Source organism: Clarias gariepinus, chromosome 6 (assembly GCF_024256425.1).
Source record: "Clarias gariepinus isolate MV-2021 ecotype Netherlands chromosome 6, CGAR_prim_01v2, whole genome shotgun sequence".
NCBI lineage: Eukaryota > Metazoa > Chordata > Actinopteri > Siluriformes > Clariidae > Clarias > Clarias gariepinus.
This window is the reverse complement of record NC_071105.1, coordinates 21,955,624-21,983,151: the sequence shown is the minus strand read 5'-3', so window position 1 is coordinate 21,983,151 and position 27,528 is coordinate 21,955,624. Positions and strand designations below refer to the sequence as shown.

Genomic DNA, 27,528 nt, shown 5'->3' with positions numbered 1-27,528 from the left:
TTATTTTTTATTATTATTTATTTTTATATTTATGTTTCATAAACATTTTCAGGATATTATTCAGCTTCACATCAGCTGTCCGTCAGACAAAGAGGAGGAGAAGTCTTCTAAAGATGAGTATGAGAGCGAGGAGAGGGAAAAGAAGGACAAAACTCCCCACAAGATGCTCTCGCGTGGTAAGGAACCTCTACCTTTATCCTCACCTACCACATCTCTCAGATCAGCTGCGACATCACGAAAATTCTGTCTGTGTAGTCCTTGCCCACTGTAACATGGCTCTAAGTGCAGACACTTGAGTGTTAATTGGTGACGTGGGCTGACCTGATGTTTGTGCCGATTTTAAAGAGAAAGTCCTAACATGTTCGTATGTATTTTTAATAACAGACTATTGCTGTGATTATGTATTCAGGTTGTTGTATAATGACTGAATGAATGCAGGGCTGTTTGGCATCATTTTACGGCAAGACACTTGAGACGACTATAATAGACTAGATTCCTTTTTGGAAAAAAAAAATGTACAATGGGCATTTGAACTGATCATTTGAGCTACTGAGCTCTGATGTTCCCTAATGAATGCTTGGAAAGCACTCAGGGCTTCCTAATGACCAGATTGGTTAGAGCTTCAGGCACATCCAGTGTAACAGATAGTTGTTTACCCTGAGGAAGACCAATTGCTACAGGCCTTGAAATTCCTTATTTATTTCAGTTGGATTGCTTGCAAATTGCACGCTGCTCCAATGAAATCAGCTCTCCCATTTGGGGAGTGGAGGAGCGATCACAGGGATGTGAGAAGGCAAAAATTACTGCCATTTCCCTTTCTGTTTGGTGCAAATTTGTACAGAATACAAAATCTTAATGGCTGGTTGGATATGGACTTAAAGGCTTTTTTTTTTTCTCTCCCCCTTCCTGCAGACTCTAGTCAGGAGTACACGGACTCCACAGGCATCGATGTTCATGAATTCCTGGTGAACACACTGAAAAACAACCCCAGGTACACATGACGCAACACATGCGACAGAGGACAGAAACCGATGTCTCAGGAAGTGTGACTGCAAATTATCATCCTATACTTTTTAGCTCTGGAAACGAATATGTTCTTAATACAAACTTGCCTAATTTATTTTTAATTGATTAGTCTTGTATACTGTATGTAAGGAATAAAACATTTTAAGATGCCCATCATACACCGATCACCCATAACATTATCACTATCAATTATAGACTAGTAAACTAATGACATGGTCATGGGCACCCAAGCTCGCCCATGTTCACTAGGACCAAAGTCCAGCCCATTTGATCCAGCAGAAAACCCAGCAGAAATTGACATAAAAAAGAAAAGTCACTGCTGGCAGCAATAGAAAGGCATCCAAACTCCCCAGATCCTAATCCAAAGGCCTCATCTCTCAACCCAGAGCACGCAATGCAAGTGTCCCAGTTACCAAAGCACACACCCAGAGGGCTTTTGGATGTCATGCCCGAAAGGCCAGAGTGCTAGTGGCACAAGAAGAACCTACACAATACTGGGCATAATATTTTACTTGGTAATTAGGGATCGGAACAACCAGTCACCTTTCGATACGATATTATCACGATACCTACTGTAGCTACCAATACAATAAAAATTGTGAATTACGATTTTATAAATATCCATATTCGATATTACATTTCCCCCAATTTTGTTACAAATTTAAAGTTTCATGAGTAATTAAATGTAGCCCGCCCCTTATAACAGCCTTGTAGCATTTAAACAATAGAGTTTAACATTTAACTGCTGAGCAGCATGTATTTCTGTCATCTGCAAAAATAACTGTTACTTTTAAACAAACTTGGCAAATAATTCGCTCCTACCACACAGGATGAAAATGTGTTCCGTGTAGTCTATTAAGAAACGGTGACGTTTTACCACCTTAAATGCCTCAAAACTCAGCCTGACAGTGAGCACGCAGGTTACAGTAAATGGCTGTGAGTATTCGAGTGCGTACAGCTTCTAACATGCGATTTGTGCTCATGTTGTTTTAAGAGACTAATTCAAGAGAGAGTTTAGAGAAAAGGGAGATCTGAGACTTTTAACATGAGACTTTTTAACATTTTTAATAATGCAACCCCAGAAAAACGGGTTTCTGCTGCACCACTTGGAAGCTTCTGTGCTCGATACAGAATCATTTATATCTGAGGCTGATCAGCTGATCACCGGTCACAGCCAATCAAACTGATAACCAGCTCAAATCGCTCAACCAGTCCATCTCCATTATAAACATAGAATAAATAGTTTTTAAAAAATCAATGTTGAAGTCATTGTATATGTATATGTAGCATTTAGGTCTTAGGAGTTGGGACTCCTGTCAGAGTTGTGCTCTATATACTGTAGAAAATTTATCAACCTTATGAACAATCAGCATTGATCATTTAACAGACCAGTGATGTAGATTTTTATGAACACTGGTTGTTAGCAGGTTATGTTTTGACCAGTTCTGTTGTGAGGACTTCCAGGATGTTTATTTACAGTATGTAAAAATGTACATGCATATGTTTTATAAAGATTCACTGTGATTGGCTAAAGGCTTTTCTTGGTCTTGTGTGTGTTTTAACACATGTTTGTGCTGTTATTTTTTTTTTTAAATAATTTGTCTCTTGTCCCACTGTGGCAGGGACAGAATGATGCTGCTGAAGCTGGAACAAGATATACTGGAGTTTATTAATGACGATAAGTGAGTAATAGTGTGTGCACACATGTGTGCCTGCATCTGTGTGCATGCATGCATACTTGTGATGTTCATGTGAAATACAGAGGCATTCATAGAAGTGAGTACATTTGTCAACAAGTTAGTAGGGTCATTATTGGGCTTAAAAACATTATAGAGTCCTGAAGCTTTTCACATTTTGTAGGGTTGGTCTAAAACTGAAAAGGAGGTAATTAGCATTACAGTCGACCCCTGTGAAGTTGCGGTTCAGAGTTCGTGGCCTTAGTCGTTTTTCCTTAGAACCTAACTGATAAATGTTCACATAAATCCCCATAATTTTGCGGAAACCGCAAATATTCTCCGCATTTCTTTCATGCATTTTTATGCTAAACTATTAAAAACAATATATTCTTCTAATTTTGTAAAATAAATAATAATTTAAATTCAGCTTAATTTCTATATAAAATATAATACTGTATAAATCTTTTAGTACTGTAGCGAGAGCACAGCAACCATAGAGGAAAACGCAGCTTGGGATGGTGAATTATTAGTAAATTTATCCTACTTATGCCAAAGAAAACTCGCTTGCATAAATTATAGTACATACGTATAGAGGTACTGTAACATCTGTCTTTTACATTCTAGCACTGCAGGAGACGCAGCAGTATGGTATATGGGTTTACCGTACTTTTTTTAAGCGTAATGTATTAAGCTGAGTTTAAAAAGAAATGAAAAAATACTGTATGTAGTGTTTCAGGGGAGCATATTTGGGGCATATTTAGGGTTTAAACTTTGCAGGCATTTTTTGACCACATTCAAAATTTGTGATTTTTCACAATTTGTCTATGCTCAACCCCCTATAATAGAAAAAGAAATACAGTCCAGAAAAACAGAAAGTCCATCAGATGTGTTGGCAATGTGTTTCTTAAACACCAAGTTTGTCAAAACTATTTAACCAGTGGATTTGGCAAGAATCGTAAATTTGCAAATGGATATGTTTGCCCCTGTTGGACTTTTAAAGCTTTGCTTTTTGATTTGTTTTTAAGTTTTAAGTGGATTAAAATGTATTTAAATGTTTTAGACAGTGCCATTTTTAATATATTGGAAACTGGTAATCAGTTGTGCATAATGTTTTGTTTTCATTTATTTTTAGCAATCAGTATAAGAAGTTTCCCCAGATGACCTCGTACCATCGCATGCTGCTACATCGAGTGGCAGCTTACTTCGGCATGGACCACAATGTGGACCAAACCGGCAAAGCGGTCATCATCAATAAGACATGCAGCACCCGCATGTAAGAACTTTAATTAAACACGCGAACACACTTTAAGAAACCTTATTCCTTTACACGATGATGTATCATACTGCTGTAGCTAAAGTAACGTAAGTGCAAATATTGTTATGGGCATGGTGCATGAGCGCTTTATAAAAACACCACACATTATTGATGCTGTTATTAATTGTTATTAGATCTTATTTGTGGGACAGTATTTATAATGTTAAAATTCACACTGATTTACTTAACAGACTAAGTCTATCTTTCGTTCTCAGCCCAGAGCAAAGGTTTTCTGAGCACATCAAAGATGATCGAACCATGGATTTCCAGAAGAAGTTTATCTTGAAGAGGGATGATGCAAGCATGGACAAAGATGACAACCAGGTGGCATTTCTGTCCTGCAAATTACATGAACAATGCAAATCATGAATTGGGGAAATAATATGATTAATCTAATGTAACCTTAATGTTTGATACTTCTCAGATTCGGGTTCCTCTGCAGGATGGCCGTCGTAGTAAATCTATTGAGGAGAGAGAGGAGGAATATCAACGCGTCCGGGATCGAATATTTGCTCGGGAAGTAAGTGCACATTAAATGCAAGAGTGCAGTAAAAACAGGTCCATCATACAAGTAGGGCTCTAATGTCACAATAACAATAATAATAATAATAATAATAGTAGTAGTAGGGGCTCATTATTTGAAGAATAACATTTGTGTTCCTCCCCCATCATAGTGTTCTTAAATTAGTTTGAAAATAAAATATAATATTATTATGCTAAAGTTAATCCATTTTTTGATGGTCAGTTTTTGATTCAGAATTGATTCACCTTTTAAATGATAAAGGGTAACTTACAGCTGTTAAATAGTCTAAAATTGTCAAATTTCTTAAAAGTGCACTACAATGTTTATAGAGAACATAACCTGCTTTTAACTTCTACCAAAACTCGCACTTTTGGAGATTATTGGTTCTGTTACCGACTGGACTGGAGTGATGAGTAGATTGGGAAGATCATTGCGTTGTATGAGCCGTGCCATACTAACAATTAATACCACAACTTGCGTACCATTTCTGTGATTATTGGACGCTTTTTATATTTTTCAAGATTTTAAAATCTGTAAGCTATGGAGCTGTTGAGCCAAATCAGACAGTAAGCATTGTTATTGAAGCGAATCAAAAAATCGGATTACTACTTAACATGTACCCAATGGTCTCCCCTAGGTTTCACAGCTCTAATGGCTACATACACAGGCTAAGGAATTTTACTCTTTGTGCTTCAGTATATAGCTATGAAATAGCTCATAATAATGTAATAAGAGTTTTTTCCCCTAGTTAAAAATTTAAAGGGTACATACACAATGTAAAATTTTATAAAGATTCCTGTTTCCTGTTTAAAAATGCTAGCTGGCTAAGTTCCCACTTGTAGTTGGGGTTAGCTTACACATGCAGCAAATAAATAAAAAGGCCAGACATTCTGTCTTTTGCAACATTTACCATGCTGAGATATTAAGTTATACTGTATATTTAAGTTAAATGTATTAGGAAGGTGCTAGGCCAGTTGGGACAGCTCTCACATTATATTCACTTTCAATGCTTTACTAAAAACAGAAGCCCTTATTGCCAGTGTTTTGCCCTCAGTTTTTTTTTGAGCAACCAAGAAATTCATTTGATTCTCATCTGATACGTCAGATCTTCCTTCCTTGCTTAGAAACCAATAAAAACAGAAATCAGACTTTATATTACATGTGTGATTTGCCAGGTCTTTGCTTTGGTGTTTGCCTTGAGTTTATTTCAAGCGATTCCTTGTAACCCTGCTTGAATAAAAGCTTTTTTTTTTTTTTTTTTTTTTACTATTAGTAGATATTTAAGAAAATTGCTTGTTTAAATTTGCATTTGTAATCAAGAGTGTGGGGATTCGGATTAGCTGTGGAGCTATTCGTAATGTGCAGATGTTTTTTTTTTCACAGTCTTCTCAAAACGGATACCTCAACGACAACAGGTAAGACACACTTACACCGGAGAGCAATGCAGGTTTAAGTCACTTTGTGTTTTTTTTTTTTTTTTATGGTACAGATAAATTGCTTTTGTGATCTTGTGTGCGTGTACGAGATCTGTGGGGAAACTGACGTCATCTTAAAGCTTAATTTAACCAATTTCTTTCTTGTTTTTTTTGCGTTAAAGCGATATACCAAAATATTAGGATTGGTTTATAGAAGATAGCCGATTATCATTTTCAGTTTAACATTGTAGATTTTGGTTAAATAATTGACAGATTTTACTTACACACATGAGTATAGGTTTCAACAACACTATAGTCTTAATTTTTTTTTTTTTAAAAAAGCACTTTTTTCTGAGAGGAGGATGAGGTGGAGGAGTGCTGAGACTGATGAACCGAAGGCTTGTGAGGAGAAATTCTATGTGGTTTGCATTTCTCGTCTCAACACAGCCTGCGGTGCGTGATCTGGTCAAACAAACCCATTAAAAATCTCACTGTAATGAAGTTCTCTTCAGCCTTGGTGTGGGGAGCAGCCTGTGTTTGGCTGTTTTTTTTTGGTTTTTTTTATACATGCGCACACACATATACACACACACACACATGTACTGCCAAACACACATGTCGAGTTAGACCTCAGACAATGCGGTAACTTGCAGCCTTTCTTTCCCCAATGTGACCCGCAGACTTTCCACTGAAGGCTACTCCTCTTCCTCCCAAAGGAGGAGACAAATCTTTAGGTACTTAGTGTTTGCTGTGTGTTCCCATACGCGTATCCGTGACAAGCGTGTGTGTGCTTAGCGTCAGCTCGGTGCATGGCTGCTATGTGGATTTGAAACACGGCTCTTTAAGGGGGAGGGACTTGTTAAGTCACGACCATTCTTGCACTTTTCTCTGATTGTGCACTTGCACTTTGGTGGGTGGGTGGGAGACAGTGTGTGTGTGTATGTGCGCGCATACATGTGTGTTTATGTGGGTCCAGGCTAAGCCTGGTTGCTATGGTTGCTGTGGGGAATGTTCTGGAATTGTCATTTGTTAACTAGCGCATGCTATGGAGTTATTTGTGGGGTGTCTTGCTATTCTCATAGCAGTGTGATGGTGGTGTTTTTATGGACAAAAAACTACTTGCTTAGTTTTTCATGAAAAGGAGGAATGGAGACAAAATAGAATCTCTCTGAAATTTCTCTGTATTTCTCCCTCTCTCTCTCTCTCACACACATACGCTGTATTTCTCTGTCTCTCTGCAGTAGGTCTGTGTCAGTAATGGACTGTGTAGGCAGCAGCTCATTCATTAATTACATGCACAAATGTTGGCTACATTACTGCACCTTTTCAAAAGCAGACCCTCTAGGATTTCAGTCTTTATGAATTTTGCTGAGATTTCTGAATTCGGCACAATTTCTAAATATAGTGCATCTGATCGGTAGTGTCTTCCTCTTATCACACTGGGTTAGTTTGCTTCACAGAACAAAAGGGAATCTTTTTTTCTCTTTTCTTTTTTTCCTTGCTGGTTACAGGTTACCTCACACTAGAATTCTATGTTTCTTATACGGTTATAAAACATTTTATAGAGTTTGCTGTTTAAGGTCAATAATTATGAAGTATTTACACGATGAGGTACACGATGATTCATGTGTAGATGTACTGTATATTGGGAATGCAATCTTAACTTTGCGCTTTATGTTTATACTTGCGATTAAGGTGACATTTTGTAGAAAAAATTTAGTATTGTTGCTCAAGCTTTCAGTAAATGTTGCTGTTTGTGTTTTATATCACGACACATTTGATTTTTAAATTCTGATTGGTTTGTCGATGTGTTGTTGTTTATTTTTTTTCCCTTTTTTGGTACAACAGCACGGCTCAGATACTCCTCCGCACTAGAATGATCAACACGTTTATAGTAATGCACTTATTTTAAAATGTTAACATTTCAATCTAACAGCTGATTCAGTTTTATGGCTGACACTCCACCTAAACTTAGTAAAATGTATAATTGTTATTGCAGTTGAATTTGGAGGCATTTATTTAAGGTTTAGGAAAGAAGTTAAGGTTGTAATTGCTTTGTAACAGTTCCAGCCTCCTGGGGAAATAAAGTCTGCGGCACAGATGAGGTTTCGTCTAAACACCGAAAATGATCTAAAAATTTTATAAAAGGTTGAAGGCTGTGATCATGAGCAGATTGTTGTGGTATAAGCGGAATAACACATTCCAGACTGCACAGAAATGCACCTCTGCTGCATGTTGTGCTACTTTACATCACAGTATGTATTATTTTCATCCAACAGCAGAGTATACCAGAGTATGTTATTCCTTACAAGCATATTTAATGTACAATAATACTAGAAGGTCTCATAGCATGTTTTTCCTGCTTTTGAACAAAAATAACTTTGAAAGATTGATGGATTTTTTTTATTCAAATGAGCTCCACTTATGTACATGATGTCAAAAAATAAAAAGACAGACACTTTTGAGAGAGACTGCGTTGTTAAGGTCATTACACACCAGGAACGGAGCGAATTAATGGTACAAAAAATGGAAAAAATTCAGATTGAATTAAACGCACCACAGAGATTCACATCGAACGCGACATGAATATGCAAGTACGGATTCTGAACAACTGGCTTCCACTTGAAGCAATTTTCTTTCCACCTGCCTGGGCACTCCTCACTTCACCCTCGTCTCTCTTCTTCCTCACATAGGTGTATCTCAGACCTTTCCACAGCTTTCTCACCTCTTCAACTGCAACGGACAATAATAATAACTGTACTGCACTTAAACACACTCAATATGCAGTGTGTAATGCCAATAAGTACAGCATCTCTCTGTTTTTAGCAGGACACAAACAAAATGTGAAATCGGTATTCTGTCATAATTCTTCATGGTAATAAACTGTAAGATTGTGTTCTACATTGCTCGTCATTGTGTACTACTCTATCTGATCACACAAACATAAACAACACAGCTGTGCAGCTGTAGAGGAAGTTTTAACTATGAGAATTAAGAAATAAAAGCAACAAAAATGAGTAGAGTTTACACACATCCTTATTGTAATGAAACTCTTCGGCAATCTGTCTCCACACGTTGTCCATGTGCTCACTGTCTTAGTCATTTTGTCTACTTTTTTACCATTAATAATAAAAACTGCATTAGCTGGTCTGCAAAAAGTTGGTAAAATCGAGCTTTGCGCAAAAAACATAAAAAAAAAACAAAACGCTTTTTGCACCAAGAAATTTCGTTATTGGTGTGAAATGCTCTATTGGGAGGTTATTTGTTTGAAAAATATTATTGACTCAAGGGAAAAAACGTGCACAGGAAATCTGATGTTTTGAAAAACTTCAGGGTCTATGTTAACAGTTTGTAGCTGCTCAGGACACCCCATTGCAGATCACTGAAATTTAAATTATTTGTCACATACACAGTCATACACAGTACGATATGCAGTGAAATGCTTAGACTTAAACTGTAGCTAAATTTTGGCAAACAGCTTTGACTCTGGGTATTCTGCCTTTAACAAAATTTGACATCACTATTAATAAGAAACCATATACCTGCCACCCCCACCCCCCACAAGCAACTTTAACTTTTAATTCCGCCTAGACCTTCTGCAAAGGATCATGTGCAAGAAGCTACATTAAAGAAATATGGGAAATGTCTGTTTAAAACCCTGTTAGCTGAATGTGATTTCGCCAGGCTTTAAATAAAAATGGTAGATAACTGAGAACACGGTGAAAAAGTCATAATCAGTTAAGGTTAACAAACATTTTATTAAAACGTATATTAGCTTGTTTCTGCTGTAGAAAAAGGCCTTTGCAGATTACTTTGTAACAAATAAGTACAGTAAAAACTATTTTGGAATAAACGCATCTGACATAATCATGTTGGAACTTAATTTATATTTCATTTTCTAGGGTATTTTTTATTTTTATGCTGATAAATTGAGTGAGCTTCAGAGATGTGTAAATTTGCACGTAGTCGCCCTGTCACCAACTCGTAATACAGGATGTACACTGAGCCTTGGGATGCAATATGTTGTTAAACACTTAGACACGTCATCTTGCTACACAGCTACAGCTAGTTCAGTTGTCCCAGACTGATCACTGTTATTTGCCGGTTTGTTCATGCCATAGATGGCTGGTACTACAGAATGTAATACGCTGTGAGTGTAGAATCATTGAGCCTTTTTATGGAAGCACTAAGAGCACTAGGATAAAGACCAGCAATAAGTAGTCAGATATAATTCAGGTAAGTGTGTTCATATGATTGAAGGTCTGGTGAAAGTGAAGAACATGATCATAAATTAACTCATGCCAGTTATAACAAACTGTTAGTAAGAAAAAAATGTTAATAACCCAATGAATGCTGTCTGAGCAGGAAAATCACCAAACTCTATGCAGGTCTGGTCACCTCTCCAAAAAATATTAAAGGAATCTTATCTGGCAGTTCGTGGATTTTGGTGCCATAATAATTTAAGGAATTTAAAATGACAATTTGTCATTTTTATTTTTAGAGATTTCAGTTTTATTCAGGGTAAATTTTGCGATTTGGAAACTCACGTGACATGAGTACTGGTTTTCATGGTGGCTGCTTCTGTCTAAGAGAGACAGTGTAACACACAGACACACAGTGAGTGTGTATCCTAGTGATACTTGTGAATTTGTCAGATTGTTTGATTGTGCAGTTTCTTTATAGGGCATGAATTTGTGTTATTAGCCAGTTCTTTATATGTGTGTTTTTGTTTGTTGAGTTCTCTGGTTTGTGTTGCTTGCTGTGGCCATACCCGAGTCGTTTACCAATTGTGCATCTTGAGTACTTTGTGTGACTGGGGCCTTGTTATTGTAAATATTGTTTTCAGGTATTCCTCTGAGATGCTGATACTTCACTTTTTTTTATTATTATAGTGGTGTGTGTATATGTAAAAATCTAAGTTGTATATGTGTATATTACGTAATTTTTTTTTCTGTTTTAAGTAAAACATGGGCTTGGTTTAAGTGCAACTTTTTATAACTTTTCTAGCTCTGTTTTATTCTTGTTCGTTTCATTCCGTCCCTTTCTGGTTTTTGCTTCCTCCTTTCCCTTCCCAACATCTCTCTCTTCTGCTGGTCCGTTCTGTAGGGGGAATAAAGAGAGCTTGAGCCGGGCGTCAAGCAGTCGTCAAAGCAGCACTGACAGCGATATGAAGAGTCTGGATCCACGGCCATGGAGCAGCACGGACTCGGACAGCTCGAACCGCACGCTCCGGCCTCCCGTTACCAAGGCCAGCAGCTTCAGTGGCATCTCCATCCTCACACGTGGTGATAGTCTGGGTAGCAAGGGCTCACAGGGCAGTGCCAGGGGCTCACGCACAGGTACTCACACGCTCACTCACTCACACTTGCTCACTCTTTCTTGCAAAAGACACAAGTTGTGTTAATGCACAATTATTATTTCTATGCTTAAATTCTCACATACTATTCATGTTCATAGTTCTGTGCAAAAGCTATGACCCTCCACTAATTTCTCTATATTTTATTCAACTAAATGATGTAAATTACATTAAAGAAATTGAAACAAATGTTTACTGCAATCTCCCAAAAGATACAATAAAAAAAAAATTATGTAACAACCTCAGCAACAACCGTATTTTTGCTCTCGTCTGTTGTAACACCTCAGCATTTATCATTACCAGTGTACTAATCATCTGTCATCACTTATTCATTTCTTAAATTACATGTTAATTTATACGTGAATGATTCATAGGTCATTGTGTGACTTAACCATAAAACATTCCTCTGAAACTGGTCACGGACTGGCCTGAAAATGGGAGGCAAAAAAGTTCTTCAAGGAGCTTGGAGAACTATTCTTAATGACTACATTTAAATTACAAGAATTTCTGACTTTAGTGGTTAGCACTGTTGCCTTGCACCTCCAGGGTCTGGGTTCGATTCCAGGCCGGGCTCGATTCCCGTCTGTGTGTGCATGAAGTTTGCATGTTCTCCCCGTGCTTGGTGGGTTTCCTTCCACAGTCCAAAGATATGCAGGTTAGGCTAATTGATGTTCCACAATTGCCCGTAGTGTGTGAATGTGTGTGTATGTGTGTGTGCCCTGTGATGGAATGGCACCCTGTCCAGGGGTACTCTGCCTCGTGCCCTAAGCCTCCTGGGATAGGCTTCAGGTCTCCACAACCCTGAATACAGGATAAAGCGGTATAGAAGATGAGTGAGTGAGTGAGTGAGTGGCTCAGAACTTGATTAGCACATACACGAACAGTAATTTGTTTCGGTTTTGTATCTTAGTTCTGTATTAAGATTAGAAATCTAATCTCATGAGCCCTCTGGTGGCTGAGAGGGGAATTGCAGTTGCAGATTTGGTGGGATCCTTTTCTCCAACAGTTCAGTATTCATTAATCGGAGGTCTAAATGTAACTTTCAAGGACCTATAACCCGCTCTGTTATATTTTTGTTGTCTTTTAGCTGATTTTTTAAATTTGTATTGTTGCATAGTTTGTTGAATCTCTTGTTTTGAGTTTTCTATCCCAACACCTATTTTTAAATATATTTTTTAAAACCTTTCCAATTTTGTTTAGACATGCATCAACTTTTAGACGTGATTATTTTATACAGTACTTTGCCCAGGTACAACTGTTCACTTCTCCCCCACAGGGCAGGTTTAACAGTAATAATCTCGTTCTATACCCGAGTACTTCACTGGTCGCGCAGTTCAGGGGATGAGAACTGCAGTCCACCTCTGTGTTTGGGTACAGTACGGTTTGCTTCATGTCAGATTTGTACCATACTCGAGTAAACCTCACCTTTTCAAGTGCACGGAGCAGCTGATCCCAAAGCATGTTTGCGTAATGTGAACACTACTTATTATGTCTGGGCACTTTAGATTTTTTTGCTATTTTTTGCATTATTTTACAAAATTTCTGATCACGTCTGGTCAAATATATGCCGGAATACAGAGAATTGCAGCGGGTTCATATATATACTAATGAGACTACAGTACACATGTAATCATACCGTTCTTCGAAAACCTTTTATCCAACACATTAAGTGTAAGAACAGGGCTCTGTAAGTTGAGGTTATTAGCTACCTTCAAGCAACCATATGTAAATTTTTTTGCATTGGATTTCATAAATGCTAAGTTTCCCACCATAATTGTTTTTGCAGGTCTTTCCCTTGTAAGCACAGAGACTTGTCCCCAGCCACCTCAGAGTCGAACTCTTCTGCCCTGTCCATCTGGCTGCCCGTCCAATGTTCCTCAAAGCCAGGCTCCACAACCACCACCACAAACCGCTCTTCTGCCCACCCCTCCTCACACACACACACACTCTCACCCACAGCACCCCATCGCCAGCCACAGCCATAATCACATGCTGCCCCAGGTGAGTCAGTGGGCCTTTGAAAACTTTGGATAATGTCCATGTAATGAACTGTATTTGAATTTATTCTATATTTATATTCTTATAGATTTCTTTTTTTTTCTAATGACATAGTATAGAGTTGCTTAAGGTAACATTTTTAAATCTATTTTTTTGTGACTCCTATTTTCCTGGTCCCACTAACATAATTTTTTTTCTTTACTTTTCCTGTTTCTTTTTCTTTACTTTTCCTGTTTCCCCCCCTTTTTGCCCCTTCTTTCTGTGCCCCTCCCCTGACTGTATTTAGCCGGTGGCATCTCTGCAGCCTGCTCCACAGCCTGTATCATTCTCCAGCACCTCCTGCCCTCAGGTCATCCTGCCTGTTTCTCCTTCTCAGCAGTATAACTTGGTACTCATTTTTCTGTTCTGCTTTACACGTCCCTACAGTCTTCTCATCTCCTTCTTTGTCATAAGCTCTTAGCAGCTCAATGGTTTCTTAAACAACACAACAATTTGCCCGCCCTCTCATTAGATTTTATATAATTTTCTTTAGGTATATTTTTCTTTCATTTTAACCTTTTATTTGGACCTTTTTGGTGTCTCTCTTTATAATGGCTAATGTGTTTCTTTTTTAGGTTATTAGATTAAATATGATGTATGAAGGTTTAGAATAGTGTAACGAACACATACTTTTGGTGAAGGTTTGTGAGGTTGTAAATTCAGTGCCGAGATTAACGAGCGTCTGTCTTTTATAATCTTTGTTTGTCTTTATAATCTCTCAGCAGTTCTTAGAAACCATAGTATTCTAAGGCTTTCCTTGTTCATGAAAAATGTCAGGCAAGCAATGAAGACCCTGCTTTGGATGGCAATAAATGAGCAAATGCTAACAATGGCTACTCCTTTTATATACCGTATAGTGCATTATCTGAAATGGTATAAAATTTTTTTACATTTGTATGCCACAAATCTGGTCGCTTTTGCTGTATGTCCTCCCTTAGATGCTTTAAAACCTGGCAGTAAAGAATTCACTATTTATTGACAGTATGGCCACTTTGGGTGAATTCTCGATGCACGGTGCCACAAATTTTGAATAAGACGATGAGCATGCATTGGGTCGAGCTGCAGACCTGCCTCGCTTTTTTCTGTCGCAAAGATGATCGGCTCATCCACTGTTAAGACTGTTGCTTCGTCCCAGGGTCATACCCATACACCCAAATTTCTTCACTAGTAACGATCCTCGACATGAAGAACGGGTCATCCATGGCACGCTGACTGCGTACTTGGCAACAACACACCGCATGTTCAAATCACATGTGAGGATTGCCTGGACTGCTCTGTATGACGCACCCGACAATGGCAGCAGTGTTGTGGATTGTTCTCCAATGATCATCATGCACAAGTTGCCGTATAGGTTTGACGTTTAGGCCGTTGAGCTTGTTTAGGGTCTTCCTGATCTCTCGTCATCTTGCAGTAAAATTCTTCCGCTCTTGAAGCGTGCATGTCACTCAAAACACCTTAAAAGACTCAATGCAGCATCGCTGTAAACCTGCCGAATTGTGTCAAACATCTCTGTGGCAGATTTGCCCAGTTTCACGCTGAATTTTACATTTGCTCTTTGTTCTAACATGCAGATTATCAGAATAGCACCAGTTGCACAGCTCCCGATTTGCACTGGATGATGGCTTTTGACACACTGATTTATGCAGCCTTGTGCTGCCATCTGTTGGCGTGTTGCCCAACTAGTCTTAAAATCTTTTTTTACCATTTCATGTAGACTGCACTACACTGAGGGCAAAATAGGGTTTTCTAATAGAGTACATTCCATTGAGATCTGAATACTGGATCCACAATTAATGTTGGATCAGTAAAATCTGATAAAATTGTTTTAGATTATCAGATGTCCTGTTATGTGTGGTGTTTTTTCTTTAGTTTTTTTAGTGTTTGCGTGTTTTCATGAGCTTTGCCTTCTTATTCCCTCTGCCTTTTTCCATCTCTCTCAGACTGATGAGTTGACTCCAGGTTTTGGACAGATGTCGTTGAGCCGTCAGGGCTCCAGTGAGGCTCCAGAGCCACCAGGACTTTATCAGCCTCCACCTGCCGTGTTAACCCAACATCCTCCGCCACAGCCAGGCTACATCATTGCCCCGCCTCCGTCCAGCTACCAGCCACCCACCGCCCATCCGCACCCCCCTCCACCTGCTCCACCTCCCACTCAGCCTGTCCTGCAGACAGCTCCACCTGCACAAGGCTACATGCAGCCCCCTCCGCCACCTCAGCAGGTGCGCTTTATCATACAGCAATGACGGTGAAGGGGTTTTAAAATGGGTTTTAAAAGGGCATAAAGTTGTGCATGTATGTGCGTATCTACCCTGAAGATGGACTTTCTAATGCAGCAACATTATGTGGTTATGTGGTAACTCATAGTGATCTTTGCATAGTAATTTTATCAGGTATTAGAGCTTTTCTCATGTCTTTGGCCCTTTAGAGTTTATTCTTAGCTGTTATGCACTGTAACTAAGCCTCAGCAAGTCTTAATCCCTTTGTATCTTATTTCTTAGATCCAGGTGCAGTATTATTCTGCTGGTGGACAGTATCCAAGTTCAGGACAACAGTACAGGTCCATGTCTCACCAGGTGTCCTACCCTGCTCAGCGCTCTCAGCCCATGCCCCCAACAGCACAGCCCTCTGGTCAGTCCATTCATCTCATTGTTTTTTTTTTTGTTTTTTTTTTAATGTCAATTTAAGTTTCTGTTTTGGTCCATATTTTCTGCATTGGTGCATCCAGCTGATGATGATCAATCTGCACAAGTGACATGCTCAGGGAAAGAAAGATTCAGTTTCCCTCCTCCGAGGTGATGTGCACATATGCCATGACACATGATGCATCTGCAGTAAGTAGGCTGATATCAACAGAGTCGTCCTTGGAGCCCTATGACCAATTATTCTGCCTTTTCTTTCTAAAAGGTGTGTGAGGTTACCGTGTCCTTTTTTTTTTTTTTTTAAAGGCTGAAAATGACAGCAGTTTGAACTGCCATGTTCAACGTGTTCAGTGTTGAACAACAGCACTAGGTCAAACCCCCTACTAGCTCATAAATGCCACTTGCAGACTCTTAACTACTGCATCTGAGGAAGCCCCTATAAAGAAGGCAGTTACTTTGTCTATTACTTGTGTAGGATTTGATGGTACTATGCCACCTACTGTACAGCAGATTACTGTACATACTCTCTCACCCATCACTGCTTGTGACCGAATAAAGCATTGCACGGTGCGGTTTTTAAATTTCTTTTTATCTGATTGTTGTGAAGAACATGCATAAAGCTGTATTTTTGTTTGCTTCGGTTTTGTAAACGAGTCATGGTCGATCAGATGCACAGTTAGGCTTCCACTATCAAAGAACAGCTACATACTGGGGAAGGTGAAGATAATCAAATGCTTCAGAGGAAGCCAACTTAACTGCTTTCTGAACTGCTGCTCAAGCTGGATCACAGGGCGGCATAACACACTCGGAGGAAAGCACCGTCTGCCCCAGTGAAACTCACGCATGCCCTTAATTATCTCGTACTCATGTGACCGTTACAGGAGAGATTACACCTCCATTTTCCACAGCGGAGAACACAGACAGTTTTGCTCATTTGAACTCTAAGGCATGGATGGTTGTGGCATCTTCTGTATTTTAAATCAAAATCTTCTAATGATGGGGTTAATGGTTTTCTTTTGCAGTATTCGGGAGGCTCAAACAGCAGAGCATTAAACTAAAAAAATGTGACCTTTCATTGATGAGTGAAGGCGCGGGGAGCAAAGGGAGATACTTGCACAGTTTGTACATATCATTGTTTGTGTACAGTTTGTATACATCATTAAACAGCATCAGTGTATATAAGTGCATTGTTTTGTGTGTTTAACATCTGTCTTTGTTTTTTGATACAAATATTTATAATTCATAATTATATTAGTTAAAATTAGGCTTGTGTGGGAAAAATTAGACGATTCATTCATGTCAGTGGAGGAGAAATCTACTGTTTCAAGCTTCATTAGTCACTATACAGAAAAAGCAGTTAATCATGTGCCTGAGTTAAACTCTGAAATAAGATGTTTTGCCTTATAATGTGTGTTAAATCTGTCTAGCCCTCAAAGCTTTTAGTGAGATTTCTTACCAGGTTGGGTTGTATTCATTATCTGCCCTTCATCATCTGCAAGGTAATGAAATAATAATAAGTCTGCCTTTTTCCTGTAAGTTAAGGTCATTTCCTTTTTTAAATCATTGCATCTTCTGGATCTGTTTGTGCCATAATCATCTCACAGACTTTTACAGAATTTTGAGAATATGCCAAGGACGTCACAAAAACTTGTTTGCAGAACTCGCTGAAAAAGCTCGCTGTTGTGCTGAAAGAAAGCATACTGTACAGTATGTCTAAGGATAACTTTATGCTTTACAATCCTGACCCCTATATATACAGTATTTATTAAAACATCTTAATGCAAGGCTACTCTGAAAATAGCACCATCTTTATATTTTCATATTTTTTTCTTTAATTGTTTTCATATCTTTACATATGGGAAGGTTTGTAGGTTGGATCTCTGAAATAAGAAAATTAAATAATTTCTAATCATGTTAGAAATATTGAATAAATAAACATATTGTTAAAGGTCATATTTACCGTATTTTTTGTTTGTTGTATATAGTAGAACACTTTTGAAAAAAGGCAGGTAATGCGGCCTGTTGCGCTGGGTACCACCTCAAGTACTGTATATTTCATACCTGTGGGGAACACTGAGATATACCGTAGTAGTCATTTACCTTTATGTAATATTAGAGATAAACCTCGTCAGTGGCTTATGCAACCTTAGTCCTGATAAAATACAGGATGTCCCAAGTTATCTGACATCATTTCGTAGTCCAACAACATGGTAACCACCTCTTGCTCAAATGATGTGAAATGAATGAAATCGAGAAGTGTAAAACTAAGTTTAATGTTTAACTTTTGGATCTGATGTGACAGTGTGCTGTTGAAATGGCCACTATGTTCACCTGAGATGACATCTTTGTGATTTTTTTTCTTCTTTTTTTCTTGAGGCTATGTGAAAGGACTGGTCTTTATCAACTTCTCTTCTTACAAGCCTAGAGGATATCAGGCAGAGAATCATTGAGGTGCTGTAGAATGTTACGCAAGATATACTACAGTGTGTTTGACAGGAGCTGAACTACCGATTTGTGTCGTGTCACGGGCAGTGTGCATATTGAACATTGGTGAAGCTTTGTGAAATCAGTTATATAATCTATATCTGTTTTAACAATGTTGTTGGAATTTTGATGACTAAATCTTTTTATTTTTTAACATGAAGCTTATTTAATTTCGTTTGCCTAGGACATGTAGTTTCTAAGATTTCAAATATTGTCAATTTTTTTGGGGGAAACCCTGCATTTTGCAGGGATTTATTTTTGCCACCGGCCTTCAGAATTCTCATGGCTCAGGCCGTTACCAACACCATACTCTAACAAAAGATATGGCTCTTAACTAAAAGGTTTGCTGTGACATCACATTTTCCAGGAGTCCAAAACAAGTCGACTTGTATAGCGTTCCTCCTTGCTCACTGTTTTTCAAATTCCACCTCCGCAGTTCTTTAAGCCCTTTTTCTTTATAATTTGGGAGTCAGAGATGAAGATATGTTTCCATCATGGAAAGTTAATTTTTGCTTTACAAGGATAAAGCAAAGAAAATAAAATGAAAATCCTGCATTTTTCTATTTCTTGGTGCCATAGGGGTTTTAAGAAGTACAGTACTGTATGTAGCAGGCTTCTCTCTCCTCACGATCAGTGGCATCAGGATAATGCCTTTCTTGATTACTGGCACTCATTTGCTTCCAGCAATGAACCATCTATCGACTTTGGCGCAAAGTAATTCACAGTTCTCAAGCATGAGGCTTGCCAAACAGGCCACCATGTGCAACACCATGTTGCATTGAAGATGCTTTCGATTGATGATGCCCTGTGGAACCAAAACCTTGAGGCCTCTTTTTCAGACATTATGTTGTCCTAAATGTATAGACAAATACATGGTACTCTACAGCAGGGTTTCTATGTCTGTGGGAAGGGAACCTACAGTACATGCTCAGTTCTGGATTTCAGAAATATATTTGTACTTGGCTGTATAACATTGTAAGTGCTGAATAATGCTTCCTGTAAATAGTACTGCCTGTCTTTGTACAGCCAGTAATTTGTAATTTGTTAACCCATTGCATCAGTTTCATACATACTGAAATGTGACAAAATATAATACTGAGGAAAGGAAAGGGATAAGTTTACAAATACTAGAGTAATGAGGCAGATACGCTGCATGTCCAAACAGCCACTGTCTAATATTTAGTTGGACCACTTTTAGCTTTTATTACACTGTACATTCCCCATGGTATTGTTTCGAAAACCTTATCCACCATCACAACACTTACAGTATTTCCAACCAGAGTTGGATTAATTTTTGGCCGTAATATTGATGGGAGAGTCAAACCACTCCCTAAAGGTGACTTTCTTTTATTGCCACACAACATTGGGCACTATGCATGATGAGTGCATTACATAATAATGGATCAGATTTCCAGTTTTAAAAAATTTCATTACCTGCATCCTTTAAAAAAAACATTATTTAAACTCCTATAAAATGAGTTTTTACCATGTTCATCTTAAATTTATTTGTGATCAGGAGTTTTTCTTTTAAAATCTGTATTTGATTATTTTCTTTACCTCTATTAGCTCCTCTCCAACCCATCATGGCCAGTCAGCAGCCAGCATACCAGGGAATGATGGGAGTTCAGCAGCCGCAAAGTGCCAGTATTATGAATTCTCAACGGGCAGGCATGAGTGGCCAGATACAAGGCATGGTGGTGCAGTACACACCTATGCCCTCCTATCAGGTAATGTGTGGAAATGTGCATTATACTGTAGGTATACAGTAACTTTTGTGTACCAAGTGACCCTATGCTTACCTCAGGTGCCCGTAGCTAATGAAACCCAGCCTGTGGTGCAGCAGCAGTACCAACAGCCTGTCATGGTGCCCGTTAGCCAGTCTGTACAGGGTGCTATGCCAGCCGCTCCACCCATGCCGGTCTACTACAGTGTCCTGACACCAACACAACAGAACAGCACAAGGTAATGAAAGCACAATACAAAAGAAAAAAATCATCCAGGCTACAGTACATGCTCTTAAAGGCATAAAAAGCAAATATAGCCTGTTCTGAATGTTTGAACGTGTTTATATGCGTATATATTTTAGTCCATCTGTGGGCTACCTGCAGCCTCCAAGTTCGGATCAGTATCAGATGACTCAGTCCCCTTCCCCCTGCAATCCTCAGCAGATACAGCAGCAGTATTCAGGTATCCAAGTTGTTTGGCACATTTGACTTGGTAACTTGGTAGTACTAGGATCAATTTAACTGTGAATAATGTATGCACATGGAGGACATAACTAATACAAGTTATTACAGTATATACTTTTACACATTATTACATACACGTTATTTTTTTTTTTTTAACTTTTTTTAATACACTGGTGATTTAAAGCGTATGCCTGTAACCAATTTAAATAAAGAGTGCTGTGTTATATAAGATTTGTGTACTCAACAGTTTACAATTTGTAGCTGTACTCTTTTAACAACAAATCAATACCATATAATGAACCCGTCCTACTGTACTCCATTTTAATATAGCTGAGTTCGAGTTAAAAAAACAAACAAAAAAAAGAAACATTTTAACCAATAAGTGTGACTTACTAAAGAATGTAAAACATTTTAAATCTAATGATGTTTAAAACAGTTCAGATTAGGCCTGTGTTTCCCAGTGTTCAAGTTAGGCTTTAAAGGAATATGTCTGCTCGTCATTGATCGCTTGACACAGTGTCAGGGTTTTTTTTTTTTTTTTTTTTGGACACATCAAGCAGCTCATGGACAGACTGTCCTACTCCAAAACATTTACATCATCATACTGAGCCTGAGTCTTAAACATGCATAAACACACAAACAGCCTCCAATTTCAAATATGATGGCAGGAATCATGTAGAATTTTTTTTATTATTTTATCATTAATTTGTTCTATCTGTCTTCTGTATCATTTTAAGGCACTTGTTACTTTTATATATTAGTGCCTATTAGAATTTAAGTAATTCGCCAATTCTTAAAAAGACACGAGTTACCTGAATTAATGTTAAGTGTATAGCACCCTGTATTCCACTGAATTGAATATTTTGAATGCATTTCAAAGTAAAATGATTACTGCACACTTAAAATGCATGAAATGTCTCTAACTATCTAAACTAGTATTCCAGATTGGAGGACACTGAGCAAAGGCTCAACATAAATATTTACTGCAAACTTTTGCTGTGTTGTAAACTTGGTGAACTTGGTACAGCACCTGCTGACCTTATAAGGTCAAAGTAGTAGTAGTGGTCATTGCCATGATCTTTGCCACAAATAGATATTCTTACCTTTCACCTCCTTTATCTGGTTTAGACAGGAATCTGAGATCAGGTCCATGCCTACCCATGCTTCCATAAGAACCCCACCATTTTGGCTAATCAAACACGAGTTACACACAGTTCAACAGACAAAAACCTTTCCCCAGTATTACATACTATTTTCCATGAATGTGGTTTAATTTTCAGCACAATCCTAAAAAAAAAAAATCTCTTAAGTGAAGTTTAAGCATTAATGACGTGTGTCTCTGGGACTGTGTGTGTCTGCCTGTTTATCTTTGTGTGTTTTTAGGAGTGCCACCTCCTGGACCAAGTGTTATGGTGATGCAGCTAAGTGTCCCAAATGGGCCACAGCCTACCCAGAATCCTCCCATGGTGCAGTGGAATCCCTGCAAGTATTACAGTGTTGAACAGAGACCTAGCAAACCTGAGCCGCAGGTATTATATGTGCACATTAATCTTAGGTATTTAAAGGCAGAGAAAATCCTCTTTGGATGAATACTTCTCATGTCCCTTGATGTATAAAATGTGCTAAAAGATGTTATTTGTTTATGGCGTTAATGCTAATTATTGCATATTTAAATTTCACATTTGTCCTTTATTATCCACAAATCTATCCCTGTATGTGTACTATAAGTGGCACAAAGCCATGTGTCAATGGTTATAATTTACAACAAGCACCATCGAAACCACTTCATCTGAAAAGACATATTGTACTGTAACCTATCTAATCAACAGAGCACTTGACCTAACTAGGGGTCAGGGGGCTGCGTGCATATCTTATCAGATAAAGCATTTGACCCTTCAGGGGGCTGCGTCAGACCTAGTTAGGTTTAAATGTTTCTCACTAAGAGTAAAAGTGACAACAAATTGCACACACATTATACAAGGTAAATCCTTAACACTACAAAGAGTGTATAGGAAATAATGGAAGAAACATAAAGACTGATTCATGAAGGCATTTTTCTCACAAAAATTAAGTGGTTTTCAGACATCAAAAACAACACAAAATATTATGATTAGTGTGTATGTAATGGAAGCATAAGGGAAGAAGATTTTAAAAGTGATGGTGGAAGGGAAGTACAGAAGCAATGAACCTGAAACAAACAGACGTGCAAATTTGAGAGCAAATCTGTAATTACTAGTGTTTTGTGATTTTCTATGTTTATATGGCATAAACTACTGGAGATAAAAATGAGCACTGCAGCCTTTAATTAGAATGTCCTAATACACATACTAATTACTGTGGCCTCTATTTGTGATGTCACTTCTTTTAATATTTCTTTCTCTGTCTTTTGCTTTCTTTTTCTCTTCCTTTTTCTTACTCTTTTTGTGTCCCTGTAGGTCAGCACTCAGTTGAGTAGTCCGCTGGCATCTCCTACTCAGTCACCCACTCCTACTCCATCCAGCAGTGGAAACAATGTCTGTCCCGGGCTCGGTCCACTGCCTCTCATTTCCCAGTATCCACGGCCTGGTGGACCCACACAGGGTAACGCTAAATAATTTGTCTTTTTTGTCTAATTCTCATCAAGCACAATAATCAGTTTGTAGAGAAATCCACATTTTGTTTAAGGTCATCATTTGGAAACTATGAATATCCCATTCACAGTGCCCGCTTAACTGCTGTGTTGTGACTCATGTTTTCTCCTTCTGCCGGGAACTGATGTCTGTAAATAAATGTTCATGTTTGAGGTACCACTGGCATGTGTTTCTCACATTGAGCAATATCAGCCCACTGTCTGTATTTGATAGGCCACTTATTGCTTATCAGTGTTGCAGTCAACTCGGAAACTGTTCCGTCTCACACAGGAGACGTGTGTGTGATAGTTTGAGTTTTTTCAGCAGTTTCTCTGTTGGCGTATTTGTAATAGTCCTGAGATATTTCTCCTTCCGTTTGTGGTTTTCTTTTAGGATTGGAACAACAGAAACCAGTCCCATGATTGTATGTCTAATCAAAATGATCAAATCCAACTTTCTTTAGTTTACAGCTCATATTGTCCTTTGCTTTATAGGTAAGATGAGCATTATTATTTTTTAAATTACAACCCTAGTACATAAAGAGAGGCACAAGTAGTTTCACACACATGCTCAAACAGGGGTAATTCTTTGGTAAGTCATTTAAAATTACTGCAACTCGGTTAAGAGCCCTTCAATACATTATCAAATCTTTAAAGAATAGTGCTGAAGTGTCAACTTTATGGAAGAAAAAGATTGTGGTTTGAAAAAGCTTATGACTGGAGACCACTGAAACTTGGTAGAGTTGCAACAGCGAAAACCATAACTAGTAAGAGCATTTCCATATGTACACAATGTGAGAAGAACTCACAGGATTGGCACTGAAAAGCTATGTGGCCATAGGAAGACTATTTGTTAGTGGGAACCATCAGAAAAAAAGACTTTCAGTTTGTTAGAGAGCATAAAGACTGGACTTGGGAACTTGGAGATTGGAACGATGGAAAAAGGTCATGTGGCCTGACAAGTTCAGATTGACCCTGTTCCAGAGTGATTGACGAAAAGGACAGCACATGAAGCAATGCACTCGTCATGCATAGTGCCCACTGGTACAAACCTCTGGAGGCAGTGTTATGATCTGGGGTTGTTTCAGATGGTCTAGGCTTAGCAATTTTACACAACAATAAAATTTAAAACAAAAAAAAGTCAGTCGAGGACCTGGATGTATTGAATGACCAGGTCATCCAGTCCACCACTTTGTGTGCTGTAATGAAAGCTAAAGGTGATTGATATCCCTTGAGTTATATATACGTAAACAAGTGTTGCTCATTATACATACACATTTAATACATATCGCAATCACCTTATTCTTTACTGTAACAGTACATATCACATAGTAAACTTAAAATGTTTTTTGCTGTTACAAAATCTGCTACATACATGTTTAATTACATAATGTGCAGAATTGCTCTATCAATATTCTCATCTATTTGTAAATACTAAAGCAGTATGTCTTAGGAGCTAACATAAAAATTTGTCTGCCAAGTATCACATGACCACAAGTGAGCCAATAGTTCTTTTCTCTGGTGTGCTTTAGAATTGTGGGTAATCATCTTCCATGTCAGTCTTGGTGCTTGTCCTCCCATGTCTCAGTGCGTGTGCGTCACTCGTAGTCAACATTGGTGCGCGCATGTACTGTTTTCCAAAAACACTGTGACCACATGTGTGTGTGTGTAAAGCATTTTTTAAAATTTTGTCAAAAAAAGATACACGGTAACCCCCACTATCTAATCTCACACCAACCACAACTCTTTTCCAATGTTATATATAATATTATATATTATTCATTTTTATATGGATATTTTTGGGTTGTGGAATGGATCATTAGAGTTTCCACTATTTCTTGTGGTAAAATTCGCTTTGATATACAGGTGTTTTGGATTAACAAGCACGTTTACGGAACAAATTATGCTTGCAATGCAAGGTTTGACTGTATTTTATACATTATAAAGAACGATTGTGTTTCTTAGAGTTGTTATGCCAACCACAGCAATAACAGATGAATTTCCCAGATGGCCATGCACAGAATGCATTAGCTGCATACAGTATATCACGGTCACCATACCAGCCATCAGATCAGTGTGACCTGATTAAGTTCTACTGTACACAGACAAACTTAGACACGCTTGATCTGGTTTCCCTACTGCACCATTGAGAATGTGTGACCTTAATATGTTGGTCCTGCTCCAGACTCCCTGAAAAATTTGCTGTGTGTGTGTGATACAGGAGATGGGCGCTATTCGTTACTGGGGCAACCTCTGCAGTACAGCTTGTGTCCTCCAGCCATCATGCACAACCACAACCCGTCCTCCTACAGCTCCCACCAGGTCTTTCTTCTGTACACTTATTAACAACTTATCACTTTTTTTGGTCTCTTCCTGATCTTTCCTTTGAAATCACTAAATTTGTGTGTCTGTCCACAGAGCTCAGGAGTGATAAAGCATGGAACCAGAGGAAAGAAACAGACCCTGAAATCTGCCTCTACAGATCTAGGCACTACTGATGTGGGTATGTGCCACAGACCCAATGTGACATTGATCCTAACTACCATGCTTCGGCACATATGCTAGAAATGTTGCGGCACACTCTTTGCCTTCATTTGATACATTTTATGTTGCTGAGTGATGAATATAGTGCAAAAAGTTAAAGTAAAACAATGTCTTGACTGGATTGTCTCTTTGCTACTTGATTGCACGCCTGTAAAGTGCCGACACATTTCTCTGTGCAGTGGTGAGTCGTGTGCTGGAGGTTACAGACCTGCCCGAGGGCATCTCTCGTCCAGAGGCAGAGAAGCTCTTCAACCAGCTCTCGATGTGCGGCGCCAAGATCCAGTGGCTGAAGGAGCCGCAGGCATCCCGCGGGACCGGCACTACCCCGGCACATGGAGCCGGAGCGTGCGGGGCAGTAGGAAAGGGCGACGCCCACGACCCAGCACATCTCTACACCGTGGTGGCGGTGTTCCCGAACACCATGGCTGCACAGAATGCTTCCTTTAAGCTCAACAACAGTGGAGGAAGTCTGTTCAAGCTGCGCGCTGCCAAAAAGAACTATGACCTGCGTGTACTTGAGAGAGCTAGCTCACAGTGAGGAAAGAGAGAGAGAGAGGGAGAGGAGTAGGGTGAAAGAACGGAGAGAAGAAAGCGATCATACTGATTTTCTCAGTCTTCCTTTGTATCATTAAGCAAAGAAGACAACACACGTAAGCATGTGTACCTCTGTTGTACCTCTGTATATATAATTCCTTATGTACACACAGACGCGCACACACTTACACCAACACGGCCACGCACTGGACAGAGGGTGTTGGACAGGCTCCTCCCTATCTTTTTCTGTCTTTTTTCATCCTGTCTCTCCTTCAGTCATCATATGCCTTCTCTCTCTCTTTTTATTGCTTAGATTTCCTCTATTACATGCTTTTCTCACGCTCCTCTCTCTCTCTGCACTTTTAAATTAGCTACTTTTCTGTCTTTTTCTCTTGCTTTCCATTTGCCTTAATGCTTTTGTGGACTTCTGTATTGCGCTGTTCTTGCTCATATTCTCTCTCTCTCTCTCTCTCTCTCTCTCTCTCTCTCTCCCCTTTCTCTCTCTCACAGATAAAATATTGAAAAATTGTTCCACTTTTGTTCGATATATTTATATAAGTGATGTAAGGATTATAAGAAATCTATATATTCAGTGATTTTTTTTTTTTCCTGCCGGTGGATAAGTTAAAGTTCCTTTACAACCTGATCCCATCCATGTCTTTCCTCCCTGTTCCTCATCCCCCTACACTCCCTCATCCCATCCTTTTTCATCATTGTGTTTTGCATCTTTTTTTTGTGACAGCTGTGCAGAACGTTATCTGAGGTATTTAAGTGCACAAATATTGCAAATGTCTACTGTAAATTTCATTTATTATGTTCTTTTTTTTTTTTTTGTTTTTAAAAATATAAAAGAAGACAAAAAAGAAACTCGTTGTGTGTGTTTTTAAATGAAGAACAACAAAAAAGGAGTTAGTAGAGAATTAACAGTAAGAGACGCAAATGTATAAAGATTTTGAAAACTCCCTTAAATTAAATAATGAGAGAGATTTGAATCGGATTGGCCAAAAGATTCTCTGAAAGTGGTGTATTTAAATCGCAGGTTTATATTTATGCAATATTACATTTTACATTGCACCTCCGGGGTTGAGGGTTCGATTCCCACCTCGGGTCTGTGCGCGTGGTGTTTACATGTTCCCTTGTGCTTGCTAGATTCCCTCCAGACTCTGGTATCCAAAAACATGC

General features: G+C 38.6%; 1 protein-coding gene across 6 annotated transcripts in view; it reads left to right on the top strand.

Moving 5' to 3' along the window:
• Positions 1 to 27,205, top strand: part of LOC128526549 (R3H domain-containing protein 2) — a 64,424-nt gene extending 37,219 nt beyond the window's left edge. For 4 of the 6 annotated variants that reach the window (XM_053498523.1, XM_053498525.1, XM_053498522.1 and 1 more), the window contains exons 6-26: positions 53 to 176; positions 913 to 991; positions 2,649 to 2,708; positions 3,835 to 3,975; positions 4,233 to 4,341; positions 4,442 to 4,537; positions 5,924 to 5,955; positions 6,636 to 6,689; positions 11,062 to 11,294; positions 13,098 to 13,312; positions 13,596 to 13,697; positions 15,289 to 15,567; positions 15,847 to 15,976; positions 20,038 to 20,198; positions 20,276 to 20,433; positions 20,558 to 20,658; positions 22,044 to 22,189; positions 23,096 to 23,240; positions 25,490 to 25,590; positions 25,687 to 25,771; positions 25,992 to 27,205. In XM_053498523.1, coding sequence (XP_053354498.1) covers positions 53 to 176; positions 913 to 991; positions 2,649 to 2,708; positions 3,835 to 3,975; positions 4,233 to 4,341; positions 4,442 to 4,537; positions 5,924 to 5,955; positions 6,636 to 6,689; positions 11,062 to 11,294; positions 13,098 to 13,312; positions 13,596 to 13,697; positions 15,289 to 15,567; positions 15,847 to 15,976; positions 20,038 to 20,198; positions 20,276 to 20,433; positions 20,558 to 20,658; positions 22,044 to 22,189; positions 23,096 to 23,240; positions 25,490 to 25,590; positions 25,687 to 25,771; positions 25,992 to 26,350 — 2,910 coding nt within the window. In that variant the 3' untranslated portion in view covers positions 26,351 to 27,205. The remainder of the gene's footprint in view (positions 1 to 52; positions 177 to 912; positions 992 to 2,648; positions 2,709 to 3,834; positions 3,976 to 4,232; positions 4,342 to 4,441; positions 4,538 to 5,923; positions 5,956 to 6,635; positions 6,690 to 11,061; positions 11,295 to 13,097; positions 13,313 to 13,595; positions 13,698 to 15,288; positions 15,568 to 15,846; positions 15,977 to 20,037; positions 20,199 to 20,275; positions 20,434 to 20,557; positions 20,659 to 22,043; positions 22,190 to 23,095; positions 23,241 to 25,489; positions 25,591 to 25,686; positions 25,772 to 25,991) is intronic. The other 2 variants (XM_053498526.1, XM_053498527.1) reach the window with 2 other exon arrangements.
• The last annotated feature ends 323 nt before the right edge of the window (positions 27,206 to 27,528 follow it).